Source organism: Terrapene carolina, unplaced genomic scaffold (genome assembly GCF_002925995.2).
Source record: "Terrapene carolina triunguis isolate 2854851 unplaced genomic scaffold, T_m_triunguis-2.0 Scaffold53, whole genome shotgun sequence".
NCBI lineage: Eukaryota > Metazoa > Chordata > Testudines > Emydidae > Terrapene > Terrapene triunguis.
The window spans coordinates 3,528,430-3,552,515 of NW_020664404.1; the positions used below are offsets into that span (position 1 = coordinate 3,528,430).

The window sequence follows — 24,086 nt, forward strand, 5'->3', positions numbered from 1 at the left end:
GGTAGTGGAGAGATGCTGCCATGGTTTTTACATTGCAGATAGCATGGAGGGAGAAAAGAAGCACGACTGGGGCTCCTTTATACCGAACAACCCCTTGAGGCAAAGGCATCTGGTGCAAGTTAAAACAGCCTTTGGGTGGACTCCCAGGTCTGGGACAGGGAACTTTACACAAAGTCACTCTCACTGCTTTAACCTTTGCACATGAAAACTCTCTATAAGGCTGTATGAGTGTTTAACGTGTATCTACTGGAATCAATCTATAGACTATGTACCTGGATAAGACCTACCTTGATTGGTGTGTACCACCTCCGGGGAGAAGAGGACCTGCGCATGCTATTCCCCAGGTTCCTGGGTTCGGGGAATTCATATTCTTGCTCTGGCATCTTCACTCTGGCATTCTTGGCTTTCTCTAGTTTAGCCCCTTCTTCTGTGGACCCCTTTTCTCCCCAGCGGACCTAAGAAGAAAAACATCATTGGCATCTTAAAATAGCATCTGCTGTTGAACGTAAAGCTGCAACATTTGAATCTGGATCTAGATTTCCCCATTGTCCAGATTCACTGTTGAGAGAGGGACAAGCTGCAAGGTTTGGGTCTACACTGGAGCTTTGGGTGCTGGGATCTGGGGCTTTGGTTCAGTTCCATCTCTCCTGATTGCAGCTGCAAGGAGTTCCCACTCTGGGCATTTTGGCACATGGAGATGCTGGGTTTTCTAGAAATGAAGAAGATCATTTGCCTCAGAGAAGACAATTGTTGTACAGAATCTAGAGGTCTTTCCATACTTCAAACCTGATTCTGAAACCATCAATCCTCATTCATGCAGGCAGTCCCACTGGCGTCAACAGGGCCAGTTGCTTGAGTTGGGGTTGGTAGAAGCAGCAGAAAATGCAATTGCAAAGGGCTAGCTGCACCCCTGTGAGAGTCCAAAGTCCCATTCCTTAAGTATATTCTGGATGCTCTGCACTTGCCCATTGGAACAGCTCACCATGGGATGGGGTAGATTCTCCAGCACTAGAAGTCTTTAAATTGAGACTGGATGTCTCTCTAAGGTTACATCCGGTATGTAGAGTACAGACACTGCATGCCCAGCTAGCATGGGTATAAATAGCAGTGTAGACGGCGAGGCACGGCTTAGGTGAGTAGAGTGCCCTAAACAGCTGAACCCCCAGGGTATGCACCCTACACAGCTCTCTGCACATCTAAGCAGGGCCTCCCATGTCTAAACAGCTATTTTTAGCAGTGCGATGTCCTGCTGACTCCCTGCTGCCAGAGCCTTTGTGAAAGACTCCAGCGGTGGGGAAAGGCTCTGGTAGATCCCCGCTGCCAGAGCTTTTCACTGTGATATGCAGCTACACTCAGCAGTGACCAGTGTGGACATAGCCTGCCTTTCAGTGTGGCGTGTAGCTACGCATGTAGTACCTGTACTCTACGCATAGGGTGACCAGATAGCAAGCGTGAAAAATTGGGACGGGGGTGGGGGGCAATAGGTGCCTATATAAGAAAAAGCTCCAAATATCGGGACTGTCCCTATAAAACTGGGACATCTGGTTACCCTATCTACGCGCAATGGTAAGTGTAGACATAGCCTAAAAGATACACTATAGCTCAACCACAAGTTACGGGTGCTACTTTATGGCTTGTGTTATGCAGGAGGTCAGACTAGACAATAGTCCTTTATAATAATAGCCCCATAATGGTCTCTTCTGGCCTTGAAGTCAATGGGCTTCATTTTCATTGCCCTGTATCATGGGTTGTCATTGACACCAGTGCAAAGTGAGCGGTAAATGCTACCATTCTGATTGGATAGCGTTTTACTCCCCCGATACACTCATTTCGCACTAGCGTTAAGTTACTGAAGGGTAACAGAAAACAAGAAGGACCTAACGTCTGTAGAGAATCAAAGCCAAAAACTCCCAAGGCTCTTTCTCCTTTGTGCTCCATTGACAAATGAGAAAATGGGAAAGGCAGTGTTATTACCTGCCACGACTGAATGTTATGGGCTATTGACAACGTGAGTTATTAAAAACAAACAAACAAACAATCCAAAAAATTCCATTTGGGTTTTTATTAAAAATTGATTCCTGACATGCATCCAACACAGTGCGGTTCCGCGGAATTCCCTTCGGGCAGCTCCAGAAGAACCAATACAGTGTTTTATGAAGACAAGGAAAGTACCTTGCACTCCTGCAGACCAACGTGGCTTAGGGCTTGTCTACACTTAAAACGCTGCAACTGTGCCAATGAGGTGCTTCAGTGAAGATACTACCTACACCAATGGGGGGGGGGGTTCTCCTGTCAATGTAAGTACTCCACCTCCCTGAGAGGCAGTAGCTAGGTTGTCAGGAGAATTCTCCCATTGGCCTATTGCTGTCTACACAGAGGGTTATTTCACACCTCTGAGCGACATAGTTATACTGACCTAACTTCCTTGTGTAGACCAGGCTTTAGATGTGCATAGAAGAGGGCATAGAGCCCTGATTCCCAGGCTGCTTCCATGAAATCTCCTTCTTTCAGACCCCACTTCAGGGCTTTCCACAGAAGCCCAATTTTCTCCCTGTGGAGAACTTGGAGTTCTCAGCCCTTTTATGAGGCCCAGTTATTTCTCAGGCTGTCATCTGCCCCCAATTAGTTCTGTCCTTTTAGGCTGGGAGGCAGGTCATTATGGTTCAGGGAGGCCTGGTCCCAATTCCTCTCAAAGGAGCCAGTCACAAAAAAGTGAGAGAAAGTGGTATGTTCCCCAGCAGAATGAAATGAAAAAATGCAGTGTTTGGAAAAACCTTTCAAATTTTTCATTTTGAACAATTTTTGGTGGGGTGGGGGTTGAAAAAAAAATCTTGATGAAAATGGACATTTCCATTTACTAGGAAAGCCATTTTGGGTGGGGTGGGAGTGGGGGTGGGGGGAAATCTGACCATCCCTTATGAACAGAAACTAGTCACTGGTAGAGATAAGCAGTCAACAAAACCCAAGAGAGCAAACCAAAGCATTCACAGAGCCTATTGAAGAACGATCAGCGACTTACACCAACATTTTCAAACATGATGTCTAAAGTTAGGCTCCTAAACCCATATTTCAGCTGGAATTTTCAAAGGAGAGCCTAAGAAGGGTAGGTGTCTAACTCCTATTGAATTTCAATGGGATTCCTGAATAAATGCCCTGATTTTCAGAGGTTCCATATACCCACATTCACCTCAGTGGAGTTACTTCCAATTAACACTGGCATCCCAGAGAGAGAGGTCACACCTCCTCTTTGTTTCCCTCTGGGAGAATGGCAGAAGGATCTTGTGGCTGAGTTTACGAGTGAGTTTTCCTGGTACGTAAGCAAATATTTATTTACCTCCATCCTTTTAATGCCACCAACACCTCGCCCACCATAGTAAGAAGCATCGACTGTTGGCCACTTCTTCTTAGGAAGGCCATCGTCATCTTCTTCCTATCAGACAGAAAGGAGATAGATACTTTACATCACGGGGTTGCGTTGTCAGTGGACACAAATGGATGACTAAGTAAAGTGCAAACATAGACTGTAAGACCCCTTTACATGGGTTATGTTGAGCCAGCAAAAGCTGTACATGGGTTAGCTTACTGAAGCTAGCTTGAATCTAACTAGCACTGGTAGCAACAGCAGTGAAGCCAGTGCAGCATGGGCTTCAATGCAGGTAGTGTAAACCCAGCATGGACCCTGGATATGTACTTGGCTCACTAGCCTGCACTATGTTGCTTTCACTGTTATATTGCCTGCAAGCTGGACTCATGCTAGCTCAGGTAGGCTAGCCCAGGCACAGCGTTTGCTGTGTAGACATGCCCATAAAGTGTCAGAGAGCTGTAAAGGGGTCTAGATCTTTTGGTGGTTATTTTTCAGGGGATGTGCATTCCTGTTAAGAAGATATTGTTTGGGTTATGAAATAACACAACTTGACAGGTACAATCCTGCCCCAGCAAAACAACTTGTTTTGTTTTAAAGAGACTCTGTCTTGCATCATCTCTGAATTCTGAGAAGTAAACGGGTTGATCCCACAACATTTCAAGTTGCAAAATCATTGCTTGAAATCTGGTTGAGACCGCCTTAAAACAGAAGAAAGAAGAAGGAATACTGGGCCAGATCCTGAGGTATGGCCAAAAAGCACTCAGCACAGCTCAGGAAGGAGGCATGAAGGTGGCTTTAAAACATCTTTGCACTCCCCCAATCCTGGGGCCTTCTGGGTGCTGCTCTGGGTACCTATACTGGCTGTCAGTGGCAACAAGGAGCAGATCAGGGGGACTTATTTCCAATGCTGTGAAACCCTTCTGCAGTCAGATAAGGCTGTTTAGGATCTGTTAGGATGGTGTCCCTAGCCTCTGTTTGCCAGAAGCTGGGAATGGGTGACAGGGGGATGGATCACTTGATGATGACCTGTTCTGTTCATTCCCTCTGGGGCACCTGGCATTGGCCACTGCCGGAAGACAGGATACTGGGCTAGGTGGACCTTTGGTCTGACCCAGTATGGCTGTTTTTATGTTCTTAAGGGTACATATAGCAGAGTGGCCCACTGTGCACATTCGATACGAGACAAGTGTCAGCAAACTAAGGATCTCAGAGAACAGAAGGGGTAAAAAACTAAGAGGCAAGAGGGATTCACTCTTTTAGGGATTCAAACAACTTGCTTGTCCAAACGAAAATAAAAGATAACTACCGAGGTGTAAATACCAAGGAGGGAGAAGAATGCTCTGAAGTGGTTCAAGATGACATTACCAAGAAGAACAGGATGCAAGTGAGCAAATGTAGGCTGAATATTAGAAGATAGTCTTAATAATGATCTTTGACTTGTGTAATCTACGAGGGAGACTGCCCTTTAAAGACAGACACAAACACTCTGCTGGTGTGCCTTCAGTGACTTTACTGGATTTATGCCAGCAGAGAATTTGGCTCACTGTGTAAAAATGGAAATCCTGATCCTGCAAAAGCTTAAGCATGTGCTTAGCTTTACACACAGTGAGTCGTTCCACTGAAGTCAGTGGGACTGTTCACTGTTCATAAAAGGGAAACGTGCAGAATCAAGGTCTAAGTAAAGGCATTAGGATTTGGCCCAGTGAATTCTATTAAAGCGTGGTAAAGTCCCCCTCAAGGTAAGTGACTGAGACTTGATTGCCTTAGTTATTTAAAAATGAACTGGAGAAAGCCCAAGAGGGATTATCAAACTGGAGGTCGTGACCCCTCACAGGGTTACGTGGGGATCACAAGCTGTCAGCCTCCACCCCCAAACCCTGCTTTTCCTCCAGCATTTATAATAGTGTTATATATAAAAATGCGTTTTTAATTTATAAGGGTCTTAGGGTCACATTCAGAGGCTTGCTGTGTAAAAAGGGTCACCGGTACAAAAGTTTGAGAACCACTATGCAGTAGGTGACAATCCTGCACTGGTCCCAGGGCAATGCACTATCTGACCCCCATGGTTTATAATTTCCATGATTCTCAAATTGGGCTGAGAATTGGTAAAGCAGAAAAGCAGAGCTGGTTAGAAAAGGGGACGCATTTTCCAAGAAAAAAATGTAGGAAGAAATATTTTTCTTCTTTCTTTTATTTCTAAATGGTTCACAAGAATATTCCAGGGTTTTGATCAAAAAGCAAAAACCTCTTCAGGTTTCAAAAATCAAAAACAAGAAAAATACATTTTTTAACTAAAAAAATATTTTTAGTTTTTCATTGAATAATGAGAAAAAAATAGAATCATAGAATATCAGGGTTGGAAGGGACCTCAGGAGGTCATCTAGTCCAGCCCCCTACTCAAAACAGGACCAATTCCCAACTAAATCATCCCAGCCAGGGCTTTGTCAAGCCTGACCTTAAAAACCTTTAAGGAAGGAGATTCCACCACCTCCCTAGGTAACCCATTCCAGTGCTTCACTACCCTCCTAGTGAAAAAGTTTTTCCTAATATCCAACCTAAACCTCCCCCACAAAATTTCAAAGGAAACTCAATTTTTCATTTCCAAACACAGGCATTCTTTTGTCAATTTTGTTTTTCAGTTGGAAAATTTTGACCTGTTCTAAAGAAAAGCTAATGATTAACTAAGAACTGCAAGTTTCTTCTTTGCTGAAGCCTCTCTCTCTTTGCTGAAACATAAGAACTTCATATCTCTGCATGAATTTTTCCATGAGGATTATTATTTTTTTTAATTGGGACCAAAGCCATCCAAATATTTTCTTTCAGCGTCTTTCTTTCTTTCTTTCAGCACAAACTGGACTTCTCACAACAGGAAATGCCAAGACTTAGGAAATCTTCCCCGCAAGCCCTTATTAGCTCTGAGAGTCTTTTCAGATCTTGAAAGGAGGTGTGTCTGCCAAAACAACAACAAAAGTAACACCCCCTCATCCTCCGAATGGCTACAGCATAGGCTTGGAAAGCAAGAGTCACAAGCCCACTGCAGGATGGGGCTGTTTACATGATTTGTAGGCACAGGCGATTTTGCAACACAAGCACGGAAAACACCCTTGACGTGCTTCAGACTTGGCCAGAAATTCAACAGGACATACGAGTAGCTAAAACAAAGGAAGCACAAATATATATAGAGAGGCAGATGGATCGCAGGTCTGGGCCCATTAGTATCACTGTCCCTATTTTACAATCTGAGGTACAGCAGGGCATGGATCAGCATTCACGTCGCACTGCACTGGGCCAGGCAAGCTAATGATCCAACCAGCGGACCAAATTCAGTGATGAATCCTGGTCACGTGCCCCCTGAAGCATGTTGTGCATACTCTAAGGAGAATCTGAAGCACAGAGGGGTGACTTTCATAGATTCAGAGGCCAGAAGGGGACCATTGCAATCATCCGGTCTCACCTCTCATATAACACGGGCCATAAATAAAGTCAGACAGCAAGTCGATGGCAGAGTCACAAATAGAACCCAAAGGTCAGGAGCCCACTGCAGTGCTTTAGCCTCCAAACCATCCTTCTTCTCAGTTAATAATGTGGGGCCAAACACTGAAGTCCTTGCTCAATCATGAGTCAGTCCTTGTTCAGACCACCCTTCCACTGATGGTAACAGGAATTTTTCTTGCGTAAAAGCTGAGTCAGAGCTGAGAAAGGATTTTCAGGCTTTGGCCCAGCAGTGATAGGTAAACGAGAACCCTAAAAATCCAAGTGCGTTTCAGGAAGTTGGACAGTGACTGTATAAAAGCTTTTAGCCTTAGATGGAGTTTACCACGAGCTTTGGGCTGCATTCCCAAGCAACCCGACTCCAAGAAGACCCGGTCCCGGCGCGCCGGGGGCCGCTACCGGCCTCACACCATCCACGGGCACCTCGTAATGGTTTCACGCACTCTTGAACTCTAGAACGAGAGAGTTCAAGAGGGTGTGAAACCGTTAAGAGGTGCCCGTGGACGGTGTGAGGCCGGTAGGGGCCCCCGGCGCTCTGGGACCGGGTCTTCTTGGAATCGGGTTGCTTGGGAATGCAGCCCAAAGCTGGTGGAGAACTTTGAAGAGAAAGTTCAAGAGGGTGTGAAACCGTTAAGAGGTGTGCGTGGACGGTGTGAGGCCGGTAGCGGCCCCCGGTGTGCCGGGACTGGGTCCTCTTGGAGTTGGGTTGCTTGGGAATGCAGCCCAAAGCTGGTGGTAAACTCCATCTAAAGCTAAATACTGGCACGAGACCGATAGTCAACAAGTACCGTAAGGGAATGTATAAAAGTTGGCATCTTTCCACCTCAAATATCTGCTTTAGATGGAACTGGAGTTAAATTAAACATAAAAGAAGATGCCGACACAGATAAATTTTTGGAGCCAGAGATCCATCTTCATAAACTGCCAGATGACAAAAAAACAAAAATCTTTGTCTCATATTTTGTACTAGGCTCCACGTTCTTCAACCCTGACCTGAGGGAACCTTATTTGTGGTTGACATAAGGATAATTCAAGCTCCCCTAGGGGCATCTGAAACACTCAGGGCAAGAATTCAAACTGAATTTGAACAGATATGAAAACGCTTGGAAACCTTCTCCTCTTCCCTGCCTTAATTATTTTCACAGTGGCCTCTGCACTGCTGGAGCCCCACCAGAATAACATTTATGCAGCACTTTGCAGGCTCAAAGCACTGTATAGCCATTGACAGCCCTGCTCCCTGCCACATGGCTGGGCATTATTATCCCCATTTTACAGCAGAGGAAACAAGGCACAGAGTGGCAAAATATGACTAGTGGAAGGCCAGTAGTGGAGCCTGGATTAGAACTCACTGTCTCCTCCTTCCCAAAGTCTCCCAGTCTTGCTGCCGCTTTTCCATCAAATCTCCAAAATGCCTCGAGAAAGGCTGTTCTCATGGGAGTGATGGTGTGACCAGAAGAAGGCAGCCCCACTAATCCAGCGAGACAACATGTTCTCAAGAGACTTTTTGCTCAATTTTGCAGACTCCAACAGTTGGCATACGATTCTCATCAACATCCAAAACCCAAGCCTGCAAGCCCTGTATGGGTGGAGCTCCCACTGGCTCCGGGAGTAGTTCTGCAGGCAGAGGGCTCCCATGCTCTTGCATTTACCTGCCCTAGCCCTCCACAGTGGGAATTCTGTCCTGTGCTCTGGGCATAAAGGGGCAGTGAGACACCCTAGGGAAATACCCCTGACTCCAAGGGGCTCTCCAGCACATGGAGAGATATCCTCACTGTGTTTGCAGTCCCTCAGAAGGAGTCATGCTAGGGGCCATATGGGGCAGGAAGAGGCATGTGTGAGTAGTAGGATTGCCAGGTGCTCAGTTTTTGACCGGGAAGTCCGTTGAAAAGGAGACCTGGCAGTGACCGGTCAGATGTCCTGACCGGACACCAAAAGCCCAGTTACTGTGGGGTGGGGGGAGGTGCCTGGTCATTAACCTGCGCCAGCCCCTGCTCACCTGGGGTTGCCTCCTACCTGCAGGCAGGCTCCTTGTCAGGCTGCAGCAGCTCCCATCCCAGCCCCTAGCAGAGGGAGCGGAGCTGGGGTGGGGAGGGAGGTGGAGATGATCCAGTGAGCAATGAGGGGAAGGAGGGAGAGGAGTGAGCAATGGGGGCGGGGCCTTGGGAGAAGAGGCAGAGTGGGGGGGGCTTGGAGGAAGAGGCGGAGCAACAGGCGGGGCCTGTGGAAGAGGCAGAGCAGGGGCGGGCCTTGAGGTGAAGAGGCAGGGCAAGGGGCAGGGCCTTGGGGAGGGTCCAGTTACCAACAATTGGAAAGGTGGCAACCCTAGTGAGCAGTCCTATGCACTCACTATTCGCCAGTTGCCACAAGTCCTATAGAAATGATGCCCTAACCAGTGCTGGGGGCCAAACTGGAGCCCAGCTGCCCCAAGATGGGTAAGGCACAAGCCCAGTGCTGGGATGAATCTCCTGAGGTTCACTCCTGACCAGTATTCAGGTCTGCTCAGTCCTTGCCGGCTGAGCTCTGGCTGCCAGCCTGTGCAACGCAGATGGTGTCTTTCAACTCCATCACTTGCTGCCCGCTGTAGTTTCCTGTACAGCAGGTTCTCAAACTGGGGGTCAGGACCCCTCAGGGGGTCATGAGGTTATTAAATGGGGGGTCGCGAGCTGTCAACCTCCACCCCAAACCCTGCTTTGCCTCCAGCATTTATAATGGCGTTAAATATACACCTCTACCCCGATATAACGCGACCTGATATAACACGAATTCGGATATAACACGGTAAAGCAGCGCTCCGGGGGGGCAGGGCTGCGCACTCCGGCAGATCAAAGCAAGTTCAATATAACACGGTTTCATCTATAACTCGGTAAGATTTTTTGGCTCCCGAGGACAGCGTTATATTGGGGTAGAGGTGTATTAAAAAGTGTTTATAATTTATTAGGGGGGTTGCACTCAGAGGCTTGCTATGTGAAAGGGGTCACCAGTACAAAAGTTTGAGAACCACTGCTGTACATGAACATAATTGCTGTTTGGAAACAGAGAATTTTTCCTGAATTAATTCTACAAATTCGGGAATTTTTTTTATAGCAAATGAAACAAATATATGGTTGACTGCTATTAAAAATCCCGAATTACAGAATTAGCTCAGGACAAATTCTTTGTTTGTAATATTATATATTTCTGCCAGGCCAGCTGGCTCTGGACAAATGGATTTATGTTGCTGAGGGCAGAATGAAGCAAGCGTGCAACATGTGGTGCCTATTAACTGAGTTGGATGCCATATTTCTCAGCTACCTGGCTGTCTTGAGAAAGATCAGAAACACTTAAGATTAAAGGCTGCATAAGAGATTCGTGCTTGTTTTAGTTTATTTTTTATAGGCTGTCTCTTCATGTCACTATAAAAAAAAATTAGCTGACCGACCGGCAGCTTCCGCCACTCAAGTGTTCTCCTTAACCTAAAGTAAACCCAATGCACTGAACTTTCCATCCCTTCAGCTCTACTGTTTGGGCGTCTTAGATCTCCTAACCTTAGACAAGTTGGGATAGGTCAGTAATCGGATGAGAGACCATCAGGGAAAAGCAAGGTACTGCATGAAGTAATGTCAGTGATTTACAAGGAAGCACTCTTCTCTTTAAAATCAAAGGGGTCCTGCTTTGAACTAGCTAGCTCAATAACAATAGCAGTGAAGCCATGGCAGCATGAGCTAGCCACTCACTGGCCATACCCAGGGACCCGGGTGGGCTTGTCACAGTTTCACTGCTATTGCTATTCGACCTAGCTAGTTCAGAGCTAGTACAGGTTTGTCTACATGTGCTGCAGTCACATCTCTGACTGCAGGGTAGACAGACCCCTAGTATTATTATTTGTATTTGCAGCTGAGATCGGGACCTCACTATGCTAGGCACTGTACAAACACACAATAGGAAGAGACAGTACTTGATCTGAACAGATATGACAAACAAAGGAAATGCAATTATCCCCATTTGACAGATGGAACACGATGGTACAGAGAGATTAAAACACTTGCCCAAGGTCATGCAGGTAATTCTGTAGCAGAGCCAGAAATTGAATCCAGTCCCCTGGAATTATATAGTCCACTGCCTTAACTGTAGTCACGTTCCCTCTCTTTCAACCAATGCCCCCTTGTGGTGAGAGGTGTGTTGTGCTGCTGGAGATGTCGTCTCTAGCTGAGATATAACAACGGTGGTCTTTGACATGTGACAAGTATCAGGGGGTAGCCGTGTTAGTCTGTATCCACAAAAACAACAAGGAGTCCGTGGCACCTGAAAGACTCCTTGTTGTTTTTGACATGCGAGTTCATTATAAATCCCATAGTCCTTTCTATGAAAAAATTTAATTTAATTTAATATGATGTGTAGCCAAGGATTTTAGTTTATTATTTATTTATTGTGTGATGTTATGATTAATTAACATGCTATATTATATATATTCATTGTATGTTAAATAGAGTTAATGTGTAGAATTATAGAAGTATAAGATTGATCAGTATTTAAAGGGAATCATGTATTAGATAAAAGTAAGACATGCTGAAATTCAAGAACCTGTAGGCTGAGGTCTGCAAGATTTTATCCTAGCTATTTTAGGCCTTGGAGATAAGAAATGCTGACATAAGTAAATGACCGAGGAATAACCCAATGCCCTAAGATTATGGGAAAAGAGATACCAAGTGGTAATATTGCAAAAATTTAGTCGGAAGATTAATTTTAAATTATAAAAATGCTGTAAAAATCTGTCTCCAACATGTGTCTTAACTACAGAATACAGGTGGGGGCATCAATGTTAATGAGAATAAAGAGAACCTACACAGCCTATAGAATTCGGGGTTCTTTATGTTTCTAGGGGACATAGACCAATAAGAAAAGAGAGGACTGACGCTTTCAGGTACATGCGCAGCATGTAGGTATAGACAGAATCACATTATAAAAAAGGGAGCCCAGAGCGGGAAAACTCCAGCAGGGACCATCCCTGTATTGATGATCAATCCATGAGAGAGCCATCAGACTCTAACACCACCTAAGAGGATGTCAGTATGTCTGTAGTTATAACTGGTGCATGGATATATTTAGGAATTGTATATGCTGTGACATTCATAACTTTGTTGGCAACTTTAATAAAACTGCTAAAAGCTAGTGGACTTTGTTCGTGTGATTGTCTGTGTTACTTGCCTATGGTTTCATGTGTTCCTATGAGCTCTAGAGCTGAACTTGAGACTGTAGCCACTAGAGCCGAACCCGTGGTGGCATAATGTAATTTACATCAAATAAAATAAGTCTACAGATGTGAAAGAAATCAACCCTAATTGTCTATGCAAATTCTCACTTCAAGGGGGAACTGACTTCTCGCTATCCTCTGCTCTAATCAGGTTTGCTGCACCAGTCCGCCATTCTGCCTATATGTTTCAAATTCAATTTGGCTATTTAAATCCTCACCTTCCACGCATAAAACCCACTTCTCCCCATTCCCAAAGGCGCCCAATCGATTTTCTCTTACACTTCTTTCTTCCTTCTCTTTCCTGGAAAGTTCCTTTCCCTCCCACTCTGCAATCCCTGGTTACTAGAGAGGGGGCTGAACGAAATATGCAGGGACACAACTGCAACCTGGCTTCTTTCAGGAATACATTTCCTGCTTGGGTGTCTGAAAAAAATTCAGAGCAGACTCTCGCCCTGGGATGAGCCACTACCAGCTATTCTCTGGCTCCAGGAATGTGCTAGCATGTGCCTGGGAGATGGCTTGGGGCAGAACAAAGCAGTTCAAGGGGGAGAGATGAACAGAAGCTTTCATCTGATGGCTCAACAGCGACCTCCATGTGGTGAGTTAAATTCCTCCAAGAAGAGGACATAGGAGCCTGCGTGGTTTTGCAAGCAGACTTCCCTTGACAGTGATAATCATCACCTTCAGCCTGTCATAAATGTGCTGCTGAATGCGCCTTTCTTTCCAGGACTTTCTTGTGTGTGTTTGTTTTGATGTATGTGGGTAAGACGACAACAGACGTAAGCATCCAATTACGGGCTGGCTGGTGGCTTGGCCCTGGTGCTGTGCCGGGAATGACCTTACGGCTCGGGTGAAAAGGCTGATGCAGCGTGGAGAGAATAGGTTGGAGCTCTGGGGAGAGGGTGCATACTGTGGCAGTCTGTCTGGTTCTCTTGTCTGTGAATGTCTTGGGGAGAGAAGGTGTCACAATGGTGGGGAAAAGTTAGCTCCAAAATCAAATGCCAGCAGTACATCATAACACCTCTCCTTCCCCACCTCCAGAGCAGGGAAGGAACAGACTCTAAGAGGTACAATGTTTCTTGGGATTACTCCTTACACTCTGTCCTTTGCTCTATGGCTGTATTCACAATCTAGCCCTCTGTAGATCAGTAGCAGCACACTGGGTCTGGTAGTGAACGGGGAACCCGTGGCATATTACAAAGCACTGGCCTGACACATTGTCTTTGATTTGTCCTATGTAGGAGACAGGCTGCCGAGCTGGGTCCCAGATTCAGCTCAATGGTGAATTTCTTGTCCGGTCTGAATCGGAGGGAGTTGCAGTAAGTCCAATAGCCAGGCGTTCATCCAGCAGGACTAGCTGGAGCCTTCTTACCAGCTGGAGGTGGAAGCATGTGTGGTTTTGATCCATCAAGGCCAGCAAAGAGTCTGGCATACCCATACAAGTGCATTCAACCTTAACTGCTGAAGGGCATATACTCCAATCAGAGAGCGATCAGGTTCTTACTAGCTCTTCAAGCCTTTTAGCTCTTCTGATTGGCATTACTTAGATCTTTTCTGGATGTCATTTAAACCATCTGTCCTTCATCCAGGCCCCCCAGTGCTCTGTACTATCCGTGGGACAGCATTTGTGATCTTGAGGTTCATCAATCAGAAATCTTCAGCTGATAAAAGTCTTCCTTTGCCAACAGCGAGTGTGTCTCCAATCTGTCTCAGACATCCTTTCAAATAAAACCTTGGGCAGATTTCTGAAAGCACTGAGGCTAGTTCTTCATTGTCACAGTATAATGCATTGTCCTTGCAATGCAAAGCCATCTGGCCTTAGCTTTTAAATCTGCTGATGCAAGAATTCCTCTTGTCTTATTTTTGCCAAGAGTTGGGGGGAGGGGGGAATTCTTACTGTAAATGTAATGCTGCTACTTAAGGGATTAGTACTGCTTCATGCTGGAGATGAGTGGTTACCAGGTTTTCTGTGGGGGAGAGAGCTATCTACAGCATGCTAAAAACACTAGACTGAATCCATCTTCCATTTATTTTTAGAAAAATAGAGAGAATGGGGCCCGATTCTCTCTGCCATGCAACGTGTTGCTTCCAAAGGCCACCCGCCTTTCAGGATTGGGCTCTATAATGGTAACTGAGTCCAATGAAATATACTTTGTCAAAATGTCTGCCTTCTTTTCCGGGCCTGATCCTGGGAATTGCTGAGCACAGCCTCAACTTCCACTAATTTCCTAAAGGTGTCTAAAGAAGTTTTCAGATTCTGAACTTTAAAAGATTTATGTCAATTATATTCCAAGATAGAGGGTGCTGGTTCACTTTAACATTAAGGCAATGTTACACCTTTCTGGTGGTGTAAAGGGGGCCCAAGGTGGGAGGAAACTATATTGAAGGCCGCTTTACTGCTAACATAATGTAAAGTGGTCTTAGGGTAAATGAGAATCAGGTTTATAACATTCTAGGCTCTGGAGGAAAGTGCTGTCAGATCAAAGGCTTTTTCCAACATAAGAATGACACTCAACATGGACACCCCTTTCAGTGCCCCAAACCCCAGCACCTAAACACTTATGCCCCACATGACCTGCCCTAAATCATGGAGTCATATTTGGTTATGTCTACACTGCAGCTGGGAGCAAGCCTCCCAGCCCAGGCAGACAGGCTCACACTAGCTCCGCTCAAGCCAGCATGCTAAAAAGAGCAGCATGGGCTAGCCACCCAAGTGTTGGTTGGGCTTGTGCTCGGGCATGCCATAATGTCCACACTGCTATTTTGAGTAGGCTAACTCGAACAGAGATAGTGCATTTCTGTCTATCCACACTGGGAGGCATGCTCCCAGCTGCAGTGTGGACACAGCCTTTAAGGGACCACCAGATCATCCCATGGTAAGTTGTGGCAGAGCCAGGAATAAAACCCCAGGAGTCAAATCCTCCACTTATGTAGTGTGACTAGAGCTGCTCCAGGTTACACCAGCTGAGGATCCATCTCCTGGGAGTCTTTGACTCCTAGAACGCTGCTATACTAGACTGCAAGCCAGATCAAATCTCTATCATTCATGACAATTCCCACCCCAACAGTGCCTCATGCACCTGCATAAATAAAATAAAGGTAGGGAAAACGCATTTTTTTTGGTACATCTCTTTGTCTGGTGCACATACCCAGACAGTGTCTTCATTAGCTGTATCTTTGCATTTAAAGTAATTGCAGGATTTGAAACATCAAACCTCAGAATGTCTGTCTTCTTAATCTCAGAAGCTCTTTGAAGTTGCTGTGTTGTGTTGCGTGCTTCTCTGCCAGAGCATGTCGAGAGATGCTGCATTTACAATGGACATTACGTGCTCCTTAGACCAGGAAGCCGAAATTCACGGTAGCAAAATTAAAAACATCCAGCACTATCACTTCCTGTTCAGTCCCACCAACAACTCAACTACGTGAGAATATATCCTCTCCATCAACAGTCACTTGTGTGGAGAAATCAGGTTACTCAGACCTTTGCTGGACAATACTGATCGCAGGGTTACAAGTTCTGTAGTTCCGTCTCCTAGCCAGCTCTGAATTTAAACCAGACAGCAATTGCTTTGAAAGCTTTGGATAACACTGAATGCATCCCTGGGATTCTCTTTGGTTTGGGATGGTTGAAAGTGTGACAGATTTACAATATCCTGAACAAACCTTATGAAATTAAGATACATTTTACTGAATGATGTTAAACCTTATTGAATTAGGGTTAACACCTTTGGAATTCATTGTATTACAAATGCAAATGTTTATGTACTCCTGTGAAATTGTATGGAACTGCTTTGCCAGAAAGACAAGATTAATTCAATCTCTGGAAGGTCAGAGGAAGTTCCAAGGTCTTTTTGGAACTCTACAGTGTGAAGTGGATTTCCTTAGGAAATGCCCTGAAGTGAGGGGAATGCAAATTTTCCTGCTCTGAAGCCAACCTTTTGGAGATATTCCCTGAGGAGAGAGATCCTGTGTATACTAACTACTTGCTTCGGGAAACTCCAGTTCAAAGACCCCTGAACTGTATAAAAAAGGAACTAAACATGTTATGAGGGGGCTTGTTCTGAGCTGCAGCTCTGATGAACTTTTAACCACAAGGATTCCCTTAGGGTGGGGTATTAAAAGGCTGTACTTGCCAGAACCCATGCGAGAGCTGGGATGAACTCTGGTAAGCTTATTAGCATGCGTGTGGGTTCTTTTATTGATTGTAATATGTTTTCTCTGAAATGTTTTTTACCTTATGCATAAAGTAGGCTTGCTTAGAAAGAACTGTGTGGTAATCTGCATCAATTACAATGTTATCTGTCTCTAAAGAGAAAGCGAGCAGGTGTCATAGGGCAACCTGTCTATGCCTGGATGACATAGTGAAGATAGGGGACTGTCCTGCTTGGGAATACTCCAGTCAGAATGGAGAGTGACACGTGTCTTCACCCAAAGGGGCAATAGCTGGGGAGCTGAAAGCCAAGATTGGGGGGCCTTTCCTGAACCACTGAGGGAAAATACAGCTGCAGTTGCCCGGAGCTGTGACAGAAAGTTCATTGGACACATTTCCCCCTCGAGGATTCTCTTCAGTGGTGGTAGCCGCTCAGCTGTTCATGCTTCTAGTGACTGACATGCTGTATGAGTCCCGTTGTGTCAGTAGGAAAACAGATAAGCTGCAGATACAGGTTTAGGTAACAACAGGAGCACATTTATTGAGGCATAATGTAGCGCCCTACCCCTGGCTGGGTTATCAGCAGTAGGGCCAGAACCTGGGACCTCTGGAGGTAAAAAGCATGAAAAGCATAAAAAATAAGGCCACTCCTACTCACCAATGCTGTAGCAAGCTCATCAGCCTCTACCTATGGCTCAGCCACCCACTGAGTGTGCGTGGATTACCAACATGCAGCGTACTTTGAAGGGTCCCTTACAATATGTGCTAACTACTTATGCCAAACAATCTGTTCCACCCTGCATTTTGCTGTGATGCTGGGAGTTCCTTTCCCGGACTTGAAGAAGAGCTCCATGTGGCTCAAATGCTTGTCTCTCTCACCGACGACTGTTGGTCCAATAAAAGATATTACCTCACCTGCCTTGTCTGTCTATGGGTTACAAAGACAGTCCCAATGGAAGAGACTCCAAGCCCAGATCCTCAAAGGTATCAATAGGAGTTAGATCTGGGCCTCCCTGATAGAGCATGGTGAAACTGTCTGTGTAATCACAGTGCACACAGGTAGGTGTCAGAGGGGTCTGGTTTTCAGAGAGACAGCCGCCCCAAGTTTTATGTACAATTTCCCTACCCCTTCCAAGGTGCTGACACTGTGATTAGTCTCAGGCTTAACAAATGCTAATAACAAACACAACATTAGAAGAAAAAAAATCTCCAGTGAAAATAACAGGAGAAGGAAAATCTCTCTTAGCAAAGGGCTCCAATCCTGCAAGGCCTCCTCCATGTTTGCTCTGTGCATTGAAGGGTCAGCAGAAAATATAACTCAGGGAAAATGCATCTTCATAGCAGTTTAATTAATCTCTTGTTCTTTAGTTCAGCTTCTGCCAAGAGAAACTGGCCAATAGAACCAAACAGAACTTGAAGCAAATGCTGCTTTATTTACAAAACATTTGCAGGATTACCAAATGCCTCCTTATGTGCGAGACGTACATCCCCCCATTACACCAAGATGCAATTTCCCTTCCCAGTGTTTGGGCAGAGAGCTAGCATTCCAACCTGATGTATTTTAATTGATTTCAGCTATTGAATCCCTTGACTTGGAGGCATGTGGAGCGCAGAGCAGATGAGCCACATGCAATTTCAAGTGAATACATTTTCCCTTTCCTTCTGAAGCTGGAAACTGACAAAGTTGTTGGATTTACTTCGGGCCCAACAACAGACAGAGCTGATTAGGGAAGTATGTCAGATGGTTGCAAAGAGAGGCACGGATTGAAAACGCCATTATGAGAGATGAGCATTCTGATCTGGAGGCTGATTCAAATCCAAACTTTCCTGGACTTTGGGAGCATTATGACTTGGGTTTCTGCTTCAGAGCTACAAAGTCTCAGGTTCCGTTCCTGGCTTGGGCTCCAGCTATTCTGAGCCATTCCACTGATGGGAAGCTCACTGGCTTTCCCATGAGTACTACATCAGCAGAAGCGGAGCAGGATTCCGGAGAGGCTAATGCTTCTCAGCCCTGAGCATTAACAGCTCTGCCTTAGAGCAGAGAGTGCTCTCTGGACAGACTTCATGGGGAGTGGGGGAAGGCTCAATCCAGCAAACACATTTTCACTTGTGAGCTGGATGAGAGTCGAGAATACGTCTCCAGCAGCAAAAGGCAAGGGAACAAACCCACTGCACCACTCTGTTCATGGGCTTGAGTCTCCTCTTGCTGTAAAGAGCTGATCCAAACCCCACTGAAATCAACGCTAAGAGTCCCACTGATGTCAGTGGGCTCAGGACAAGGTCTAGTCAGTCTAGTAACTGAAGTGCAAAGCAGTGGAAGGGAAAGAAGAATCTCTCTCACTGCTAGCTGAAAGCAGCAGTATGTGGATATGGCACAGAAAGGACCGGCATATATCAGGGAGGAATCTGTCCCAGGAAAGCAATAGTGATCCAGATTTAATCATCACACATGACTGGATTTGTACAGAAAGAATAAGTGGGGAGTAAGTTTAAGATTTTCACATGAGAGTTTTAAGGTTGCTTTTCTCTCTCCTTGAGTAAAACCTGTGGGCCCAGTTCGCTGGTGTAAAATGGTGCTGCTCCTCTGAAGTCAATGGAATTACACCAATTTACACCAGCTCATAATTTGGCCTTTGGGCTTCAGACCTAATTCGCTAGAAAGGAACGTTAAGGAATAGCGCATACAGCCTTTATTCACACTGGTGATGTGGTGCAACTTAGTGCTCACCCATCTGTCTAGATGACATAGTCTAGTGTGCTTATGTCTTCCTATTGAGTTAAAAGTGAAGCATGCACTTAACTGCTGTCCTGAACAGGGCTGATTTGCTACATTGCTCTACTACTCAAAGCAGAGAACAGTCTCTCTCTCTCCCGCCCCCTGTACACGCTGTACAGGCGCAGCTCTGACTGGCTATGGCTCGTTACCTAATCACTTTGTGAAAATAAGGTGACTGATCCCTACGTGAATGAAACATGCGCTGAAGACATTAATCAGAAAGCACAGTGCGCCCAAAACCTCACTTGTGGCTTAAACAGCCCCGTTTGCCTATTGGGTGCAAGAGCACAGGAGGTGAATGCGAAATGCTAACTCCTGCCTCCTGCTATGTTCTGTGTGCTACCTGCCTGGAAGCAAAGGCACAGTGAGAGCTGGTAATGCTGGTGTCACTTACCTCACTGTCCTCTTCAGGGGGTGGAGGGGGCTCTTTGATAATCTGGAAGGAACAAACAGAAACAGACAACCTTAAATCCACACTTCGTTCGTCGGCATGATGCAAAAGTCACTTTAATAGAGGATTTGTCCCTGCCAGCTCCTCGATCGCGACTGTGATGCATGTGGATTACATGGTTCCTACGTGTGCTAATGCTGTCGGGATAACCATGGGGATTCCTAATAAGGCACTGTAAAACCCTGCCATGCAGGCGTTTCCTAATTATAGTTCCCAATTAGAGTTTATATCACCTGTTGCTATGATCGCTGCCAATCGTGATGTCAAGGTGAATCTAACCAGTCTTGGAACTGACACTCCGGCTTTCTGATCTAGGAACAAAATACTCAGTGCAGCTAAAAAAACCCTCAGCTGAGTAATAATGGGCTGGTCTAAACTAGAGAATTAGATCGACCCAACGATGTCGCTCGGAGGTGTGAAAAATCCCCGCCTCTGAGCGACGTAGTTAAGCTGACCTAAGATCCTGTGTGGTCAGCGCTAGGTCAGTGGAAGAACACTTCTGTCAACCTACCTACCGTGTTTTAGGGAGGTGGATTAACTACAGATACAGATTATTGTATCACCCAAAGGCTGCAGCTGAGATCAGCACCCCATGTGCTAAGCACTGTACATAGCATCATAGAAGATTAGGGTTGGAAGAGATCTCAGGAGGTCATCTAGTCCAACCCCCTGCTCAAAGCAGGACCAACCCAGAGGTGAAAGTAAGCCGGTACGCCCCGCCTGGGGTGCTCAGCAGTGGGAAGGAAAGCAGTTATTGCTTATTATCCTTCACACTGTTGGGCTAAGAAGTCACTCTCTTTTTTAAAAAAAAAAAACCATATAAGTTGGAGGCTCTCCCAGCATTTCTAACTAATAAAGCAATTGGGGTGAGGTTTTGGGCTGATCGGGTGTATTCTCCATAGAAACCATTTAAATTTATGTGAGAGGGAGGCTATTAGTTCATGCATGAAGTTTGTATCTAGGACTCAACAAATAGCTGGCTATTATTACAGCTCTCCACTCCAAGTGCAATAGAAAGCCATCCAAAGGGACAGCTATTACATACAGGCATGTCAAACATCTCTCCCTAACTCCAAATTCATCCCTGGGGCATGGCTGTTGAAATCAGTGGGCTAAATCCAACCTTGGGGAAAGCCCAGTGATGTCAATGCGACTACACCAGGGATTCATTTTGTCCCATGGCCACATATTTATCTGAATGAAGGAACCCTTTCTTTAAACTGCACTCAACGGGCCAGAGGCTACAAGGTGCAGAGTGTCTCCTGCAAGGTGGCAAACACCCTCGGTTTCCCTGACTTCAACACATCGCAGATTTGGGCCCTGGGGCATGTGTGAACTGCTGGAGGTTTGCTGCAGATGTGCTTAGGTCCTGGAGTTAGTCATTTTTAAAAGCGAGGCTCCACAAACAACTTGACTGTTTAAATAGAAAGGGAAGGAAAAATATGGCTGCTGCACAAGAGTCCCGGAGACATAAATATTTATGAAAATTCCTCTTGTTCCCTATTTTGCTTCTCCGATGAGCTCACTGTTTTTATTTTCCTCTCACAAGCCCCGAGTCATGCAACGTGGTCATTAATGAGGAGCATGTGCCCTCGTGTAACAATGTTGAAAGGGGCTGGCCAGGGGGTCGGGGTTATCCCCTTGTTTGTGGCTTGACTCGGAGCAGGGGTGTCCCCGAGTCACTGCAGCTACCTGTCCCTGGGCACAGTAGCTGCCGTTTGTTTAATTGGCCATTGCGTAAAGCTTTGAAGAGCTTGTGCGTGTGCACTGAAACCAAATCAACCCTTTGTGTTTTGTGTTTAGAAGCAAAAAGGCCATTTGGAAGGAAGCAATGACATCTGAAGAGGATTAAAGGAAGCACCAGCAAACCCAAGGGCCAGGCTGTGGCGGTGAAGCCGCTGGCCACATTACAGGGGAGGGTGCACAAGCAGGAATCCCCGGAGGAATTCTGGCTGACTTGCAGGTTGGAGCTAGCAAAGGTTGAAAGGCTGCAGCAAGTATAACCCAGTGATTAGTGTGTGTCACAGTGTCCCCGATCCAAAGAGGCTCTGAGTCTGTTACAGCCCCAGCTGCGGAGCCTTGTCTCCAGTTCAATTCCTGGTGTGTCAGCCAAGATAGCAGCTGTCATACATGCGCCCAGCAAACCCGAGGTCATGCACGTGTCAACATCACATGCCATGAATGGGGACTGAACCAAGGTCCTTCACGAAACAATAATGGATTCTGATGGTTGAGCTAAAGGACGGTCACAGCTGTGACTGGCTCAGAACAGCAGGCACCGTTGGTGCTATTATGCCAGTCCACAATGGCCCAATCTCAGCACAGACTGACACAGTGGGTAGGCTTGCCGGAAGCAAGGCTAATCCAAACTCACACATGCAGATTTGAATGCTGCTGCGAGGGGGAGCCACTAACGTACGCGCGGCTGCAAGATGTGTTACATGCATGGTGGGTAGTATGCTAAATTTCTCTAGTGTAAACAAGGTCATAGTTCCTGGAGCCAGCAAGTGTGGGAGACATAGCCACAGAGTCTAGCACAGTGAATTATATGAGTCGAAAGGTAGCAGGGACAAAAGGCCCTGCCTTCCTCCACTTCTCCCTGCATCCTTTGGGCATCCTGGCTTGGACAGTGTCTGTGCACTCCTCAGCATGATTGTGACTGGCCTTAAAGAGGCTTGGGACGTTTCCGTTTCCATGCACCTTCTCCCTCCCATGAATTGACGGGTAGCAAATCAAACAATCCTAAAGCAACAAGATAGTGCTCAGTCATCTACACTACTCTTCTTTAGCATAATACAAGAGTTAAAGATGAGAAGGACCTATAGCTTATCCGGTCAATTGTCTTGCAAGGGAAAGCTTGATACTGGGTAATGCTTATATTCTGGTTGCTCCGTCTATTCCTCTTGTTCTGCACATTGCTGAATTGTTTGCACTGTATGTTGGCTGTACTCTGGGTGGTCTACATATTGTTTGCACAGCCTGTTAGGGTACTGTTTCAACTTTATGTTGTTGTATAGTGTACACCAGGGGTAGGCAACCTATGGCACACGTGCCAAAGGCAGCACGCGAGCTGATTTTCAGTGGCACTCACACTGCCTGGGTCCTGGCCACCAGTACAGGGGGCTCTGCATTTTAATTTAATTTTAAATGAAGCTTCTTAAACATTTTAAAAACCTTATTTACTTTACATACAACAATAGTTTAGTTATATATTATAGAAATAGAAAGAGACCTTCTAAAAACGTTAAAATGTATTACTGGCACGCGTAACCTTAAGTTAGAGTGAATAAAGGAAGACTCGGCACACCACTTCTGAAAGGTTGCCGACCCCGGTGTACATTGTGTGTTGATTGCATTCTGTTTGTACTTATCTTGTTTGCACTGTCCTGATTGTGTTCATGTTGACCTGTATATTGATTGCAGTGTGTTGACTGTATTTTGGTTGTTCTATATAGTTTGCAGTGTGTTACTGTATTGTTTGCTTTGCATGTTGATTGTATTCTGATTGCATTGTATATTGTTTGTATGTCAACTGTATTCTAAATTCACGATGTACTGTTTGCGCTGTATTTTGGTTGTACTCTAATTGCTCCTCATATTGGTTGCACAGTGTGCTGCTGTATTGTTTACACTGTATGTTGATGGCATTCTGCTATCACACAGATCCAGACCATAAAGAGAGAATATGAGATGAGCACTGATTGCTGAGCAGGGTTAAAAAGTTCAGGACTAGCAGGATTATAAATTCACTCTGTTATCCAGATAAACAGGCCAGATTTCTATCAGCAATACTACACCTAAATCATTAGGGTTTGCATGGAAAGCAACAAGAAAAAATCCTGGAAAACTTCTTGGACGAGAATCTGATGAAATGATTCATTGGAACCAAATATGGAGTAAAGCTGTTGCTTGGAGCACCATTTAGATTGTATTATGAATATAACTGAGCCGGGGAACAAGGTTACAACACAGTTGCCCAGCGCTAACACCCTTTGTATTGGCCTGTCACTGAGAAACAAGACTCCCCTCCCTTCCCATCTCCCTGGGCCCCTACTGCGCACAATAACATGCCTTCCTTTGAAGCAGCCTCACATTCCTGCACTCCTTGGCTACCGTCTGGGTTCTTCCGCCTCCCTGCAGCCCCTCATGCACGTTCCCATTCTGAGCGTTAGGAGTTAGGTTACGTAGGAAGTGGCGAGTCTTTCCAGGAATCCCACCCTGTCCAGCAGCCAGGAACTTTCCTCTCACCCTCCCTGATCCCCTATGGAAAAGTCATATAAGGAATGTAAATAAATGGGGCTCTATAGAAATTGAATAAAGAATGAGATCCCCCCTTCTGCAGTTTTTTTGTGAGCTATGCTATAGAATTCTGTATCAGGGGACCTTTGGAAAAGCACTTAGGGCCAGATTTGTAAAGGTATTTGGGACCCTAACTTCAGTTGATTTCAATGGGAATTAGAGGCCTAAATACCTTTAGGCCTTAGGGCCTGATTCTTTGTTACATTAAGTTCCCTTTGTCCCACTCTGGGAGCAGGCAAAGGGGCCTTAAAATAATCATGAATGAACCAGGTTCAATTGGCTCTCTGTGTATCAGTTTCTCCATCTGTAAAATGGGAGAGATAA

The 24,086-nt window shown here is 45.6% G+C and overlaps 1 protein-coding gene across 1 annotated transcript in view; it reads right to left on the minus strand.

Annotated features, from left to right (window-relative positions):
- Positions 1–24,086, minus strand: part of ANTXR1 (ANTXR cell adhesion molecule 1) — a 195,462-nt gene that overhangs the window by 52,017 nt on the left and 119,359 nt on the right. Inside the window, exons 14-16 of the mRNA XM_026657735.2 lie at positions 19,407–19,448; positions 3,335–3,430; positions 288–455 (exon numbers count right to left, since the gene is read on the minus strand). Of these exons, the coding sequence (XP_026513520.1) occupies positions 288–455; positions 3,335–3,430; positions 19,407–19,448 (306 nt within the window). The remainder of the gene's footprint in view (positions 1–287; positions 456–3,334; positions 3,431–19,406; positions 19,449–24,086) is intronic.